Genomic DNA, 18,927 nt, shown 5'->3' with positions numbered 1-18,927 from the left:
AATTTTAATTAGTATATTGACAAGAAAATATATATTTAATATATATTAAACAATTAAAATAAATAATAAATTTTCTCTTTGCTTTCATTAAAAAAAAAAAAAATTAATTCCAATTAGATTAATTAACGAACATTACACATATACATTTCACATAACATAAATATTACATAAACATATTTTTTATTATATATACAGAAATTGTACAGAAAGTGCAGAATGTTTCACGTTTGATTGGACAGAAGATAATTTAAAGATTTTTGGATTAATAGAATGTCGACTAGATAACATTAATCCGACTGAATTATTTTCAGACTTGGTAAGTAATTATTTATGTACAATTTTGGTGATTTTAACAATCTGTTCACAAACTGTTCACAAATGATTATTTCCAACTCAAACAGAAATATATAGAACGAAAAATTGAAATTAAATGTAAAATTAATTGTTACTTCAGTTTCAGTTAGTAAAATTCTTGTTATGTAGTTTGAGTATCAAAACTTATAAAAAGGGGCTGCAATAAAAATGTTAATAAATTATTCTCAATGCTACCAAACTGCGACTAAAACGAAATTTTAATTATATTAAAATGAGGGTTCGATTATATATCATCATATAGACTTTACATTATTTATAACGTTTGTCCGTAGCATCTATTTAAAATAAGCAAAATACATGCATAAGATACATTATATTGTTTATTAAAATGCATTATAGTCTCTACATTATTATCTGCTAAAGTGTGCACAGCGTTGTTTAAAAAAATTGTTTTTTTTCAATCTGGTTTTCTCCTTCGTCAAATGTCGATTCAAGCACACATTTAAAATATAAAAATTTGCATATTTGCAGACTTATATGCAAAGCTATTATATGACTTGTTTTTTTTTTGTTTTTTATATAGAAGAGAATATTCAATAGTTTCCATATTCTCAAGTAATTGTTTCAGTAATTCTATTTTTACGATTCGATTTTTACGAAGATGCACATTTATTATTTATAAATTGATATAACCAAATTATAAATTTGATAATAGACTCGCTCGTTAAAGTTTTAAATTTATATTTTAATTATTTTTCATATTTTAGAAACAATAGATTCTATATATGAAAAAAAAACTGTATATTATATAAGATTTATCTTAACTATTTTATTGATTTTAAAATATATAATCGAGTCGAAAAGCTTTACTTCAACATAAATTTATTATAAAGAGAGAGTGATAGGGAGTGAGAGAGACATTGAGTTATTATATCAAAGAAACTATATAAAATGTTATGTGATACAAAGTTTAAAAATATTCAGTTCCCCATAGGTTTCTGATTTTTCATTTAAAGCAAAGTTTGCTTTACACTATTCGGTGTTTCAAATATACAGTAAGATCTATAAATGTAGACTTCGGCTATTTTTTCGACTATTCATGCAACAACTTATTGATGCAATTTCTATCCTGTCGTTCGGTGCAGAAAATAAAAAAATATATGTTTACCTGTCTTTGTACCTCATTATATTCAGTATAAAGAACGTACGACGAATCTTATATTATGTTGAAAATCGAAAATCTATACAAAAATGTATTTTTTACATTTTTTTCGCGTTCGAAGTATCGAAGAGCAATGAAAGATAGACTTTTACTTTCTAATGTTTACAACTTCAAAACTGTACAGGCGACATTTAATGTAGCGACGTTTGGCATAAAATGATAGACACAATCAGCGATGTTCCCACTGTAAAATATTTTCAGAACATTGAAAACGATATGCTTGATTTTAATAAATTGCAAAAGCTATATAATATAAATATAAAACATTAGTTTTTGATTATAGAGTTAGGCAAATCTATGTAAAACTATTTTTTATTTCTTTCACAAACATTTGTAATTTGAATTTGAATCACTCATGAAATCATTACTTATGATTTCATAAGTGATTTAAAGTTTAATAACAATTTTTTTTAAGTTTGCAGGGTGGAGTTCGGCAATGAAAATAGAGAAATCATATCATACTTGCAACATATTTGGTCTCTCTTATCCACGTCACATAGAAGAATATATATCATCATCAATGTATTTCTATGATGTGGTAAGACAATTCACTCATTGTAAATATTATGAATTAAAAACATTTTATTATTTACTTGTAACAAATTAATATGCAATAATTATACGTTTAATTATATATCTTACTAATTATAATCATTTTTTATTCAAATTATTACATTATATAAATTACATAATGGAGAGACGTCAACTATACTAACTTTTCAGTCAATATGTACTCCAGCTAATGAAACATTTTGCCAAAGATCGCCTAGTTTAAAATATGGAGTTGGATTGATTGTTACACATAAGCATAAAATTGAAGATAATGGACATAAAAATATTGCTGGTGTCATAATTGGATGGCACAACACATGCCAAAGTGAACGCTTTGATCGTCCGGAAACATGTTGCACTCCAAATGATATTGAAGAAGAATATGTGAATAATCATAACATCGATTGGAAGTCGCAACCATACTACGTTTTATTAATTTATAATGACCTGTGTTATGTCCCACAATGTACGAGTTATTAAGTGCTTCATCATACTTTATATTTATATATTCTGTGACATTTTTATTTATATTATTTGTATTACGTAGCATATTTATATTTTTATATTTTTAGGCGCTATAACTTCGGTATCCACGGAATGGATCGATAATTCAGATATAGGAATTTATTTCTGTAAATTTAAAGATACTCACTATGTGCCAAACCAAATGCTGGAGAAACATTATCCAAACGATGCCGCAGTCGTTCGCGAAATATTAAGTAGAAATAAATTATAATACTTTGAATGGCGCAGAAGTTGTGCGTCTCTGCCCTTTTTGACGAAGATCCGATGTTGAAATCCAGGTGGAAAATCAGAAACATTGATCTATTTGATCCCCATCTCTCGAAAAGCAATGACAAACCATTGTATCTTGCAGAGGAATGGAATCCTAAATTGATGCACATACCAAATATATGTAGAGAGGTTTATTCTCTGACAAAGAGACAGATAATGTGTTAAAGTAAATTTGGGATGTATTAGTTAAGATGTATTATTAAAAAAATTGTATTGTGATATTATAATTATTTGTAAGTATTTACACACACACACACACACACTTGTGTATTATTCACTTGATCGATCAATCGAAGGAATGAAACATCTCTCTGAAGCTTCGAAAATTATTGTTGCCTCTATTTCATGATGTTGACTGAATTTTTCGTTGTGAGCATGTGTGCTATATTTAATATTATATTATATTATATTTTTATTTTTTTCATAAAATGTACCAATTCAATAAATGGTGTACTACCGAACGCTCAGAAATTTATGAAAAATAATTGATTAATATTATTGCGATTAAACATTAAATTTCTCTAGAAAATGTAAGAATATGTTAAAATATTAAAATATTTATTCTAGTAAAATAAACTTCCCTTTTGAAAATAGTAAATGTTGAAATAAACAAATAACGCATGTACATTTAATAATTTTTAGATTTTCTATAAACCATACATTGAAGCCTCGAACGAAATAAATTTGTCTCTTACAATAAGTAATTCTGAAACATTTCACATACAATTATACATTGCATTTCAACATATAGATTAATTATTTATTAAAAATATAATGTGAATCACGAAGTACGTTCTTATTTTAGTTATTCGATTTTATCATTTTTTACATTCTATAATCGAATCATGTCGGTATGAATAGTAGAAGTTAAGGACAACTGGGACGTTGTGAAACGTGCGAAGGAGAAAAGGAGAGACTGGTAAGAATGTGTGAGAAAGAAAATGTGTGTGATAAAGTTGTCTCACAATGGCTAACCATAGTGCAGTAATCCACGTATTCTCTACTAAGACTATCGGAATTAATGCATATAATATCAACCGATTTGTTAAGAATTAAAACTGCAAGTTTCTTTTTTTATATTGTGCTGTATTTTTTTAATAATAATGACTACGATAATGAATTTACCTATCGAGACAATTTTTTTAATTCTGGAAAACGAGAATATCAGCATCGAGGACATGGTAAATTTTAGTTCCACGTGTAAGAAATTTCGTTGCATAACCGACGATTGCAATCTCCAGAAGAAAAAGTTTGGTCAGAGGTAAGTTTTTATGTGGACATTTTTATTATTTTATTTGATTGTTATAAAAATTAATTTTGCAAAAACCTGGCGAAAAAATAAAATTAACAGACTTTACGCAAAAAATTGCTCTTTAAAGCATTTAAAATGATATCCTGGCATTTAAAAAATTTCAATCTATGAATGTATTTTAAGAAATTTTAAATTAATTTGTACCTAATCTTTTTAAAAATTCGCAACATTTTTGTAAATACTACGTTGTTTCAAACATGACTTATTCAACCTTTTTCAATAAAATCGCGTAAATTTTTAAATTTATAGCTAAAGAAATTTATAGCTTTAGGTAAAGTCGTATTATTTGCACTATGGATATTTGTACTGGATTATCTACGTCCTAAAAAGCTTTAAGATGATAGAAAATCGGTTCTGGTTTAAAAGATTTATAAAATCTTCAAAGTTCTGTATAAAACAAATATAAAAATAATTTTTTCGCTATATTATCGATAACTGCGTGAAAATGTGAGTTTATTGCAATTGCATTGCAATTGATCTTATACACAACATTTGAGATAAATGGGTGTTCATTTTTATCTTTATGTGTCTTAATGATTTTATCAAGTTTATTGAAACATCTATATCCTATTATGAAGTCCAAGTTTTTAAACGAAGAGACAACCATTTCTGAGATCTTATTAATGTGAGGTATAACAAATAATTTTTTTGTTACTGATTCCTTGTCTGTCTCTTCTATTTTTATTGAGTTGATTTGTTTGTTTATAATGCTTTTTTTGGAAATGAAATGTCCTACCCGGTGATTAATTCTATTAAAAATGAGGTCAAGAGGGTAACCGTTACTTATTAGTATATTGATAATTAATTCCAAATTTTTATTGAAAAATTGAGGGTGTGATAGTAATAGACCTCTGTCAACCAAGTTGTAAATTATTCCAATTTTGTGACAAAGTGGGTGATTGGAGAAAAATGATAGTTCTTCCTGAGAAGGTTTCTTTTTGGTACCAATCTATGTATATCATGTTGTTAATTATTTTAATTGTTAAGTCTAAGAAACTTAAGCTATGGTTAACCTCCTGTACTACCGTAAATTTTAGTCTGTCATGGTACCCGTTAAAACTATCCACAATCCGTACCATGTTATCCCTAGAGGTGGTTAATAATATGTCGTCAACATATCGGAAGTAGAACGTGCATCTTATGTTTAATAGATCGAGAACTATGTCTTCCAGATCTCGCATGACTAAATCAGCTATGATTGGAGACAATGGAGACCCCATAGGGGTCCCAAAAGTTTGCTTATATTATACTTATGTGAAATATGTGGATGTCAGAATGAATTTGATGCATTGTATAAATTCATTATGAGGTATTTTTGTATTTTTTGCAATGTACTCCCACCTATCATTGATATCGCTGATCGCAAGTTCCAGAGGCACGTTCGTGAAAAGCGAAACCACATCTAGAGAGAACATCCTATCGTCACCATCAACAATTCTGCAAGATATATATACTATTATAGCAATAAATTATTAACTTTACCAAATGATACATACAAATAAAGATTTTGAGATATTTTGACAATTAAAAGAGAGTTTAAAACAATGTGAGTAATTTCAGATAATTGTTAAATACACCTAAATTTATTATATTCCAGTTGAAGAACGAAGAAAACTGTAATATACTATTTCTAAACAATACAGGTACAATAAATAAGAAAGAGCATCATTGCATCATTGCATATATTAAGGATTTTACAATGTAGGGCATGTTTCGATATACACTGCCAGTACTGAAAATCTATATTATACCAAAAAGTTTGTAGACTAGTATGCTGATGGTACCATCATAATGTGAAGACCATGTACAGTTAAAATATATGAAAGATTAATTTTTGGCTCGTTTTAAAATATTAAAAATTACAATTTTTAAGCCGCGCACCCCATACGGCGCGGATTCATTTTACGTATATCAGATCAAAAAGTTTGTACGCTGGTATGCTGATGGTACCATCATAATGTGCAGGCAATGTACTGTTGAAATATATAAAAGATTAATTTTTGGCTCGTTTTAAAATAAAGAAATCTAAAATTTCTAAACCGCGGATCCCATACGGCGCGGATTTATTTTACGTATATCAGATCAAAAAGTTTGTACGCTGGTATGCTGGTGATACCATCATAATGTGCAGGCAATGTACTGTTGACATATATGAAAGACAAATTTTTGGCTCGTTTTAAAATATTGAAAATTAAAATTTTCAAGCAGCGGACCCCATACGGCGCGGATTCATTTTACGTATATCAGATAAAAAAGTTTGTAGGCTGGTATGCTTATGGTACTAAAATAATCCGCAAACAATACCTTATTGAAATATATATACAATTAATTTTTGGCTCGTTTTAAAATATTGAAAATTAAAATTTTTAAACCGCGGACCCCATACGGCGCGGATTCATTTTACGTATATCAGATCAAAAAGTTTGTACGCTGGTATGCTGATGGTACCATCATAATGTGCAGGCAATGTACTGTTGAAATATATAAACGAATAATTTTTGGCGCGTTTTAAAATAATGAAATCTAAAATTATTAAGCCGCGGACCCCATACGGCGCGGATTTATTTTACGGATTTTAGATCAAAAAGTTTGTAGGCTGGTATGCTGATGGTACCATCATAATGTGCAGGCAATGTACTGTTAAAATATATAAACAAATAATTTTTGGCGCGTTTTAAAATAATGAAATCTAAAATTATTAAGCCGCGGACCCCATACGGCGCGGATTTATTTTACGGATTTTAAATCAAAAAGTTTGTAGGCTGGTATGCTGATGGTACCATCATAATGTGCAGGCAATGTACTGTTAAAATATATAAACGAATAATTTTTGGCGCGTTTTAAAATAATGAAATCTAAAATTATTATGCCGCGGACCCCATACGGCGCTGATTTATTTTACGTATATCATATCAAAAAGTTTGTAGGTTGGTATGCTGATGGTACCATCATAATGTGCAGGCAATGTACTGTTGAAATATATAAACAAATAATTTTTGGCTCGTTTTGAAATAATGAAATCTAAAATTTCTAAGCCGCGGACCCCATACGGCGCGGATTTATTTTACGTATATCAGATCAAAAAGTTTGTACGCTGGAATGCTGATGGTACCATCATAATGTGCAGGCAATGTACTGTTGAAATATATGAAAGAATAATTTTTGGCTCGTTTTAAAATATTAAAAATTACAAATTTTAAGCCGCGGACCCCATACGGCGCGGATTCATTTTACGTATATCAGATCATAAAGTTTGTAGGCTGGTATGCTGATGGTACCATCATAATAAACAGACGATGTACTATTGAAATATTTAAAAGATTAATTTTTGGCTCGTTTCAATCTTTCATCAAAATTTAATTAGCAACTTAACGCTTATTCAGCTGATGTCTATGAAAAAATATTAATCGAGTTTAAACAAATTTTATATTATTTTTTAACATAAAATCGAAGAATGGCGCGCGCGTAGCGCGCGCTTGTGTTGTTCTAATCTTATTAAAATCGCTGTAACTCATGGAATTTGCGATAGAAGATTGCGAGATGATTACGTATAAAATGTTATTGACTGTTTTTAATATCATATTTGATGAAAGATATGTCCGATGCCGGAGATGGCGTGTAACAATAAAGTGATTCAATAAATTTGTACATGAACGTTTAGATCAAAATCACAGTTGTTCTTCTTTTTTTTTGTAAGAAACCGTAAATTTATATAAAATTATCAGGATTCTCTAAATACGCTTAAGAGCTAAGTTTTGTCTCTTGACTTTATAACATCTTCATTAGTCAATTATTATTTTGATATCATTTGGAAAAAGTAATTAGATAACCCTACATTATAACGCTGCATTTTTTTTAATTGCGAATTATTTGGTAAACTAAAAATCGGAAGATAAACAAAAATTGATTAGAATTGCTATCGTCGACGTAATTGCTTAATTTTAATACAAGAAATTGTATTAAGTGTTTATTATCTATAATAATAAAATCTTTTAACAAATATATATACATAGCAAAACTAGTTTTTATATAAATAACATTATAGAGTACAAATGATTTTTTATTTAAAACTATAAATAACTGAATCGGTTTTAATATAAGTACATAAATATATTTTGTATAATTTTGAAAGAAATAGAACCTTCTTAAATTATTTAGTTTTAACTAAATGAAAGATTGATTACTTTATAATTACTGTTTTCTCTTGCAGAAATAAGAACAACCCTAAAAAGGTTTGAATGAATAAGAATGATTTATGCATTAATATGAATAGCACAGACTTCGCCGCAAGCAAAAAGAACCATTAGTTTAGGATATGGGTAATCCATAACGCATACAATTGGACGAGACCTGAAAAAAGCATTTAGAAAATGTGAAATTCTCTTTTGTTTTTTTTTTAAAGAAAAGATAAGCGCACTTAAAATTTATTTAAGTAAGGTCGAGACGAGAAGCGACAAAACGACGTTATGACCGCTAGAATGAAAGACAAAAGAAATATATGTTTTATCTTTGTTTCTTTTTTTTCTGTTTTTACTTTAGAGCTTATAGATATGCTCTAAGGTTTTTACCTAAGCATTAGTCACTCCAAGCGTTGTGTTAGTTTTCACATTCGCATTTTTAGTCTGTGACTGTCCATAGTACAGTAAACATCGTGCTCTCTACCAAACGGAGTTAGTGCAAATATTAATCGATTTGTTAAAAACGACTAAAACAATTTTTTTGTGTTCTGCTATATTTTTTTCGCAATGATAAAGGCTACGATAAAGGATTTGCCAGTTGAGGTGACTTTGATAATTCTGGAAGACGAGGATATTAGTATCGAGGACATCAAAAATTTTAGTTCCACATGCAAGAAACTGTGGTGCATAACCGACTATAACACTCTCTGGAGAACAAAATATGCTCAGAGGTAAGTTTTTAATAAATATGCAGTAAGGAAGTCACTTCCAATTTCGATAATTTTAAAATATGTTGTCTAGGGGTCATGTTGAGTAATGTTGTAAAGATTTTAGTTGGGAGTTATTGCTTATTATAAAATTATTAACAATTTGAGTTTAATAAATAGAATAAAATTTTCTCGTAGGTACATTTAAGAATGTGTTTGTATGTATATTATAAAGTAAAAGTATGAGCGAGAGAGTGGCGCGAAATCTCCTTGTACCCTACCCTTAAAAAACTCCTTTGCTTTCAGTGCGAAACGTGGTCCATGTTCTTACAATTTCACATAAATTTGCAACTTTAAACAATGTTATTGAAAAAATTACATGGATAGTTGCAAACTTGTGTGAATCATATTGTAGAATCATAAATCTTGTTACGTAACTGAAAGCAGGAAATGATGGGGGTGGATCTTGCTTCGCGGACATTTTACTGCTTTGCGAATAACATTTTTCACTCACAAATAGTTTAACAACTCATCATATTTTGTTGTTAAAGCATGAAATTCATAGAATTTTATTTTGTAGCAGCCAAATGTTAATGAAGTGATTTTTCGTGCAAAGATAAATTAAAAGCAAAAACGCAGAAAGCAACTATTTTATACGTATCTTTCCCAGCGAGAAATGATTGATCGAATCGACGTCTTTCTCACTGGGTTGAGTTTATATTTTAATTAAAAGAAAAACATTTATATGGGTGAAATATTTTATTATTATTATTAGTTTTTAAAAAAAATTAAAGTAAAAGTCATTTTATTGTGTCCCCTTAGGGTTTACAAAGCGCTTTTGATAGGAGCGTTCCCGAACCTTTACAAATCATTCTTTTTCACTTCTCCTCTCTCTCTCTCTCTCTCTCTCTCTCTCTCTCTCTCTCTCTCTCTCTCTCTCTCTCTCTCTCTCTCGTCCTGGCCATAGCGGCCTTACAATATATCTCTCCTTCCCTCCTTTTCCTCCTCAACTTCCTTATCTCCCTTCTCCTCCTTTTCCACCTTTCTCTCCTCTCCCTGACTCATCCTGCTCTCCCTTCCTCTCGCCGATTCTGTCTCCTTCCTTTCCACTTGTCACCCCTATTAGTTTTTTAATAAATAATGTATATTTGTTATACCTAATTAATTTTATATGTTAATTTTAGATGGCCTTCTGCGGCGGCATTTTATAAAGATACAATGGGCGTGGAATTTTATCACGCTAATGTTGAAGATGTAAAAGAAGGTATAAAATGTGTGAAAGAAGTGCAGCGTTATGCATCACGCATGCCTGAGATATATTTTGATTGTGATGATGATTATATTGTCAAAAGTATCCAGGAAGATTTTGATGAATTATTCATCTCTCCGGAAAAATACCCTATGAATTTATTTATTCTATTTGATGAATTTATTAGAAAGATATATAAAGAAGATGCAAGGTAAGACTAAATATGTATTTTAAAATACCATTAGAGTATGTTTAATATATTAATGTATTAATTTTAAAATAAATATATATATATTTTTTTATAAAATTTTACAGACAAGCCAATTTAACAGAGAGATACTACAACATACAAATATTGCACTACTTGAATCAATACATTTTTCACTTAAGATGGGAACTATTAATAACTAATAAACAGCAGCATTTAGAAGATATAATACTCATGATATTACAGTGGCAATATCCCGATAAATATATTACTCATACAGATTTAGATAACTTCATAGACAATATTGTGCAAAAAGTATTGAAGTTTCTGAAAGATGAAAATTCCCAGCATCCAATATTTTCCATATCTCGTGAACAATTATTGATTTGGAAATATAATAATATTAATAAGAATTATTGGAACGAAGATACAGCAATGCCAATTAAGCGTGCGCTTGATAAAATGATTGTAAATTTTGATTCCAATAAATTATGGATGGGACTAAACCAGATAGATACAAACTGTATGTTGCAGACGGTATGTTGAATTTTATATATAATATTTTTTATTATCTATTATAGATTATAATAATTAAAATTATATTATATTAAATCTTAATTATATTGAGATTATATAAGTATAGATACATATACATTATATCCTAACATTTAATATTCTTCTACAGATTCAAGGGAAATATCATAAACACGTGAGCTCGTTAACAATATATACCTCTGTGGCGAGGAGATTGGGCTTATATTTTAAGATAGTGGCACACTTACCACGAAACTTTTCTCAAAATATTCATTTGGCTTGGACATCTAGGTAATATACATATTCTTTGCTTATAATTATACGACTTTCTAATCCAACAATTTTTTTCTTAGCGAAAATGTCGATGTATTTTTGTCAATGTTAATTTTCTAGCTACAAACAATTAAAAACAAATAATTTTTTGCCAGTTGAACTTTGGAAATATAAATAGGAAACAAAACTTTATTTCTTAGATATTTAATCTATGAGAACTTTATTCAGAATTTAAATTTATAATTTTTTTTTAATTATCCAAGTTGAAAGTTTTCTTTTATTTTTAATTTAATCTTTTATATTTTTATGGACTTTAGAGAATTTTATAATATAAATATAATTTATACAATATACAATTAAGATTACTTTCTATTTCTCACAAGTAGTAAATAAACAGTTTTTTACTTATCGTTGAAGATTTAAGAAGATATATTTTTGGACAAAATTATAGATGAGAAAAAAGAATATTTTTAAAAAATAATCTGATTTTTGAGAAATATTAAAGAGGAAATTAGATTGAAAATTTTGATTTTAAAAATGGGAGGAATTTTGATTAAGGTATTTACATAAAGACATATAATTTAATATTAATTAAATTAATACAATTAAAATAAATAATAAGTGTTCTCTTTTCTTTTCTTAGAATAAAATTAAAATATGTTAAATAATTTATCCTTAAATAGATATTAGTTTTGAACATCTATATCACACATATGTACATTGTTTCTTTATTGTTTATACAGGAATTGTGCAGAAAATACAGAATGTTTCACCTTTGATTGGATAGATGATCAAAATAGTATAAAGATTTCTGACATAAAAGAATGTCAACTGATGGAGACATCTTATGTAATAACATCGGATTCGTTATCCACAGAATTGGTAAGTATATAATATATAATTATTCACATATAAATTTGGTGATTTTATGTAGTTTCGGACAGAAATCAATGCATCTTGCTTACAAATGGTAAATTTTACAAAATTTTTCATATAGAAATATATAGGAACGACATATCAAATGTAGGATTGTTTGTACTTCAGTTTTAGTTAGAGTTTTATTTAAAATCTAAAATCTATGTAAAACTGTATTTTAGACCTTAATTTTGCGTCTGAAATATCAGACGAAAGGTAGACTTTTACTTTCTCATATATTTATAACTTCAAAACTATATCGACAAACGACATTTAATGTCGCGACGTTCGATATAAATGACATAATCGGCGATTTTCCTTCTATATTTTAAGAACATTGAAATCGACAAGCTTGCTTGTAATATTTAATTTTAGAAAAAAATTGCCACATAATATACAATAATAATTATCGATTATAGAGTTTGATAAATCTATCAAAATTTATTTTTATTCTTGTACACACATTTGTAATTATAATTTGGTGAGTATAGATAATTTTGTGATTAATTCGGAATTTAAAAACAATTTTTTTTTTAAGATATCGGAAGCAACGAAAATGGAAACGGAAAATTTGGGACATTCTTGCGCTTTGCCGTTTGTCTACAATTCCCTTGCTCAATTGAATGGATCCATTAGATACCGCATGGTAAGACAATTGCATCCACTTATTAGAAATATTAGACATTACAAACATTTTATTAAAGAAACAAATGAAATTATTCGACCAAACTGGCAAATAGATATTTTTTATCTAATTGCAAATCACGACGTTTCGACCATATGGTTGTGGTCCTTATCAAGTGATATAAACTGAAATAATATGAGTATTACACGTGTAATCTTATTAATTATAATTATTTTTAATCCAAATTACATTTAATCTAAATTACTTAATATAAAAAAACCGTCAATTATATTAACTTTTCAGGCAAAACATTCTCTACCAGATCAAGAATTTTGCGAAATGAGATCGCCTAATCTTAAATATACTATTGGATTGATGGTTAGACATAAGCATAATCTTACGGATGATGATACATATGAAGACATTGCTGGTGTCATAATTGGATGGCACAATAAATGTAATATTAAACGCTTTTTACATTCTTGCACGAATTATTCTTCGAATGATATTGAAGAATATACGCTGATAGAGAAATATAACATCGATGATATGACATCGCAACCATGCTACATTTTGTTAATTGATAACGAAATGTGTTATGTTCCACAAGGTACGAATATTATTAAATGCTGTATTATATTTAATTTTTGTATATTCTCTGATATTTTTACTTACATTATTTGTGTTACATAGTACAATATATTTTTTATTTTATTTTTTATCTTTATTTTTTATTTTAGACACTATAACATCAGTCTGCACCTCGGAATGGATTAATAGTACAGAGATTGGAAGATATTTCTATAAATTCGAAAATACTCATTATGTGCCAAACAAAATGCTAGAAAGACATTATCCAAACGATGCCGCAGTTCGCGAGATATTGATTAAGAATAATTTATAAGACATTGAGTGGCGCAGAAATTGTGCGCCTGTCCTTTTTTATGAAGACTCGGATTGAAATTCAGACCCTAATTGAAGACTTGGGTTGAAATTCAGAAACATTGATCCATTTGATCCCCATCTCTCGGAAGGCAATGACAAATCACGGATAATATTTTGGCAAAAGAGAGAGAACACTTCTAAAATGACGCACATCTTAAATATATGTACAGAAATCACAATTTTCTGACAAGATATACGGACCATAAAGGAAGATAATACGTTTAAATTGGTATTAAAAGTGGTAAGATGTACAAAATAATTTGTATTAGGAATATTAAAATTATTTATAAATATGTACACACACACACACACACACTTATAGGTTATTTACTCGATCGATCAATCGAATAAATCAAACATTTCTCGGAAACCTCGTAGTGTAATGTTGCTTTTATTTCATGATGTGGATTAATTTTTTCTCTGTGTGCTACTTATAATTAAGATTGTATATATTATTTATTTTATTTTATTTTGCTATATAAATGGCAAGGAAGATCTCTTTAATATATATGTATTATATATTTATGACTATAAACTATTAACATTCTAACGACAGATACAAATAGAAACAATTTTGACAAATTTTTAGAATTAAACGAGAATTTATAACAATATTAATGACTTTAATTGTTTACATATAATATATATATATATACATATATATATATATATATATATATGTATATATATATAAATATATACACAATATTATATATACATATACATATATGTATATACTACATATATATTATATATACATATATATATATATAATATATAATAGATTTTAATTATTTATTAAAAGATTTATGTTGATTACGGAATTTATCCTTATTTTACTCGATCTTGTGATTTTATTGTTTTATTATACATTCTACATTTGAATTATATTAATATAAATAATAAAAATTAAAGACAATTGTGGAAACTTGAAAAAGAAAGAAGAAAAGATTTCATGAAAGAAAATAAGAACTCTAGCAATAAAGAAAGAACATAAAATAAAAATAAAAAAAGACATATTTTATGAATGAAAATACCTGAGAGTCAAGGGGCTTCGTCAAATATGGAGAGAGAAAGAGAGACAGTTTAAGTTTACAATAGAGTACAATAAAGTGTGTACATATGTGTGCATGTATGTATATGTTGAACGTGCGAGAGATAGAAAGACTAATAAAAATGTATGAGAGAGAAAATATGTGTGAACAAACCAGCGAAAAGATGAACGGAGAAATTGTAAATGAGAGCAAGATGTCAAGCTGTGAAATGATTTATCAATTATAGAAATAAACCCATCACGCTCAAATTATCCTGTAATCTTGACTCGTGAGCTGACGAACGATTCGTATTTTTTCGAAGTAGTCTTATAATTCGGACGAATCTTAATAAAAAACCATACGGTTTCTAGATTACTTGATATTGTTGTTTTATAAAAAAGTGATTCAACGATTTCGGTATATTTGGATCACTTTTTTTTGTCATAGTTAATTTTTCTCTTTATATAATGAGTCATAAATTTATGTAAAATTATCACAAGATTTTTTTAATACGCTGAAGAGCTGACAAGGATTTTTTATCTTCATTAGACAATTAATACTTTTTGATATTTGATAATTGAGAAAGCTGATAACGCTACTTAGACTGCATTTTTTTTAATTATGAACTATTTGATAAATTGAAAATCGAAAGATAAATTAATTATAATGTTACTGTCGTTGCTATAATTGCTAATTTTAAAACAGGAAATTGTATTAAATTGAAGAATACAGAGTGAAAGAAAGTGTTTATAATCTATAACAATAAAATCTTGTAATAAATATATATACATTGTAACACTAATTTTTATATAAATAAAATTATAGATTACAAGACAAGCTATTATCTCTTATTGAAAAATATAAGCCCGAATCAATTTTGATAAAAGTACATAAATATATTTTGTACATATTTAAAAGGAATAGAGTTTTCTAAAATTTTTTTTATTTTTAATATTTAATTTAAAATAAATAAAAGACTGAGTACATTATTTTTATTTTATAGAAATAAAAGCAATTCTAAAATATTATTAACGATAAAGAAATAATTATGCTTTAATATAAATAGCATAGGATTCGCTGCAGGCAAAAATACCATCAATAAAACCACGTAAGTTCCAGATTGCTTCATGTCGTTGTTTTGTTTGATATTTATTGATTATCAATTGATAAAGAAGTGGGTTGTCGCGCATTAATTAAGGAACTTTTTCCAAATTTAATTTAAAAAAAAAAATGAATGAGACTGAGAAACTTATTTTTTTTTGCAGGAATAAAAACAATCTTAAATAAATATTAACGGAAAAGAATTACTTAAGTTTAGGTAGAAATAGCATAGAAATCGCTGCAGGTAAAAAAATACAGCTTTAGGGATATAAAAACTTCAATGGACACAATTGGACGAGACCTGAAGAACGCATAGAGAAAATCGAATTCCCTTGTTTCCTTCTAACAAAACAAAAATCGTTATGGTAGTTCGAGTGAGAGAAAATTGGAAATATGTATCTTATCTTTCTTTTTTCCCGCAGCATTGTGTGGTAGTCATTCTCAGTTTGTGCAATGGTTGTTCAGAGTAAGCTTCGTGCTCTCTATCAACAAAGTTAGTGCATAGAGTATCAATCTATTTGTTAAGAACGAAATATAAAATTGCAAAATTTTTTGCATCGTGCTATATTTTTTCGCAATAATAATGGATACGCCAGTGAATATAATAGTGAATTTGCCTAACGAAGTGATTTTGAGAATCCTGGAAAGCAAGAATATTAGCTTTGAGGACATCGGAAATTTTAGTTCCACGTGTAAGAAATTTCAGTGGATAATCGGCGATAACAATCTCTGGAGGAAAAAAATTGTTCAGAAGTAAGTTTTTAATTAAGTTAAAATGTTGCTCTAAGATAAAATTTAATAAAAAATTTTTTTTGCCAAAAAATAATGAAAGTTTTAATTTTTACTCATTAATTAATCATTTATTAATTAATTTTAACTATTTTATGAAAATGTAACTTGTTATTTTGGAAAAAACTTTGGTACAATAAGTGTATTTAAATTTTATATCATTCACGTTTAACTAACTCTTTATTTCTATAAAACAATGTTATAATATTAAAAAAACCTTATTAGTAAATTAAATATTAAAAGTCTCGAAACCTTAATAAATCAATAAAATAAATAAGAGCGAAGAATCGCAGAGCAGAAAGTTCGTGCCAAAAATATTAATTTATTATATAAAATCAGACAAACAATTGATTGTGATGTGGCAGACAATCAATACAATTTATTTTATATGTGATATATAAAATAAATTGTATTGATTGCGATGCTATGTTGATCAAACATAACGATTTTGACTGAAATATATATATATATATGTATATATAATATGAAGATATTAGATATAGAGAACCATCATATCACAAAAGAATCATCATCGAAATGGTGTATACCAAACGACAAGGATCCGGCTTAAACAAACAAAGGATACGGATTCTTTACCTGACAAATACTTTCCAACTTTGGATTTACTTCTCCAACCCAGAGTAGACCTTCTTATATCTTTCCTTTCCTTTCTCGCGTTTCCTTTTTCCCTCACCCCTGCTTTTCTCTCACTTCATCCTATTATATGATATTCTGATGTCTTTAGGATTTACTTGCTTTGCTTTTCTTCTCAGTGATAACACTTTATCTGACTATCCATACGGTATACTGACACATATCACATCTGTGACTTTTTATAAATACTTTTTGTAAATCTATACGTATTTTTAACAATTGTTTTTTCATCTTATTTTTATGGACGACTTGTTTAATTTAGTCAATTAATTTTATTACGAAAATAATAAGGTTGAAAGTAAAAAATAAGAAAGTTACGAAAAAACCTAACATGTACAACATATATAACATAAATGTATAATATAAAATGCAACATATATGTGTGTAAAATAAACTATTTCATCGTGCTATGTTGTAATAATAGTAGATCGCAAATTTTATTATATTTTATTACGTTTTTTATCATAAAATATCAGTTTGTTATAATTAAAGCATTGTATGAAATAAATCAAAATATTAATAATTATAACAAACTGATATTTTATGATAAAAAACGTAATAAAATATAATAATAAAATTTGCGATCTACTATTATTACAACATAGCACGATGAAATAGTTTATTTTACACACATATATGTTGTGTATTTGTAAATATTGAAAATAATGTTTTGCTCAAAACGTTTTACATTTTTAACTGTCATCATAAACAGCATTCTCTTAGCTTTTAAATATTTATAATCATGAACGTCGTCGGTTTTTCTCCAATTTAATTTAAATACGTAGTACGAGGTATTCTGTTCAATTTTTAGTATAATTTTTGAAAACTATTTAAAATATTTTGTTTTAATTTTAGATGGCCCTCTGCGGCGACATCCTATAAAGATAAAATGAGAGTGAAATTTTATCATGCCAATGTTGAAGATGTAAAAAAAGGTATAAAATGTGCAAAATTATTGCGGCTTCATGTGTCTCGCATGTCTGAGATGTATTATTATTGTAATGATCGTTATCGAAACAAAAATATCTTTAAGAAAGTTATTAAAGCGATATTTCGCTGTCCGGCTGAAAAAAAACACGCACTGCATTTTTCTTTCTTATTCGATGAACTTGTTACAAGCATATATAAACAAGAGAGAGATCCACGGTATGACTAAATATGTATTTTAAAATATTATTAAAATGTATAATAGATTAATGTATTAATTGTACAATAAAAATTTCTACATTTTTTAGCCAATGCAATTTAACAGAAAGGTACTACAACAATTTCAATACAAATATTTCAATGCGCGAATCGATATATTTTTAAATCAAATTGGAAAAATTTTGAAAACAAACCCGAACAACAACAGTGTTTGGAAGATATAATTGTCATAATATTACAGTGGTATCATCCCGATAAATATATTACTGACTTATTAATAGATAAATTCATAGATACTTTCGTGCAAAGAGTATTAAAATTTTTGAAAGATGAAAATACTACGCATCCAATATTTTTGTTACCACCTGAACAA

The 18,927-nt window shown here is 27.6% G+C and overlaps 2 protein-coding genes across 2 annotated transcripts; both read left to right on the top strand.

Moving 5' to 3' along the window:
* The first annotated feature begins 2,039 nt into the window (after positions 1–2,039).
* LOC145940098 (F-box only protein 21-like) lies at positions 2,040–3,096 on the top strand. Its single transcript, XM_083044962.1, has 3 exons — positions 2,040–2,075; positions 2,261–2,555; positions 2,662–3,096. The coding sequence occupies exons 1-3, from the start codon at positions 2,058–2,060 to the stop codon at positions 2,823–2,825; spliced, it is 477 nt and encodes a 158-aa protein (XP_082901088.1). The 5' UTR covers positions 2,040–2,057; the 3' UTR covers positions 2,826–3,096.
* A 5,787-nt stretch (positions 3,097–8,883) lies between these two features.
* On the top strand, positions 8,884–12,372 carry LOC145939293 (F-box only protein 21-like). Its single transcript, XM_083043529.1, has 6 exons — positions 8,884–9,105; positions 10,266–10,541; positions 10,721–11,075; positions 11,224–11,363; positions 12,089–12,227; positions 12,343–12,372. The coding sequence occupies exons 1-6, from the start codon at positions 8,942–8,944 to the stop codon at positions 12,370–12,372; spliced, it is 1,104 nt and encodes a 367-aa protein (XP_082899655.1). The 5' UTR covers positions 8,884–8,941.
* The last annotated feature ends 6,555 nt before the right edge of the window (positions 12,373–18,927 follow it).

The sequence above is a fragment of the Prenolepis imparis genome, unplaced genomic scaffold, assembly GCF_030444845.1.
Source record: "Prenolepis imparis isolate NDT839.2.m4 unplaced genomic scaffold, iyPreImpa1.0 SCAF_8, whole genome shotgun sequence".
Classification (NCBI taxonomy): domain Eukaryota; kingdom Metazoa; phylum Arthropoda; class Insecta; order Hymenoptera; family Formicidae; genus Prenolepis; species Prenolepis imparis.
The sequence above is the reverse complement of the archived record's forward strand: the minus strand, read 5'-3'. Positions and strand labels throughout refer to the sequence as shown.

What these genes read in the sequence shown, in the direction of transcription:
- LOC145940098 (XM_083044962.1), top strand. An exon ending in CCTGTGTTATGTCCCACAAT is followed by an intron (nt 2,556 to 2,661) that starts GTACGAGTTATT and finishes TTATATTTTTAG; the next exon opens with GCGCTATAACTTCGGTATCC.
- LOC145939293 (XM_083043529.1), top strand. Translation starts at nt 8,942, where the DNA reads ATGATAAAGGCTACGATAAAGGATTTGCCAGTTGAGGTGACTTTGATA. An exon ending in ATATATAAAGAAGATGCAAG is followed by an intron (nt 10,542 to 10,720) that starts GTAAGACTAAAT and finishes TTTTCACTTAAG; the next exon opens with ATGGGAACTATTAATAACTA. An exon ending in CATTTGGCTTGGACATCTAG is followed by an intron (nt 11,364 to 12,088) that starts GTAATATACATA and finishes TTGTTTATACAG; the next exon opens with GAATTGTGCAGAAAATACAG.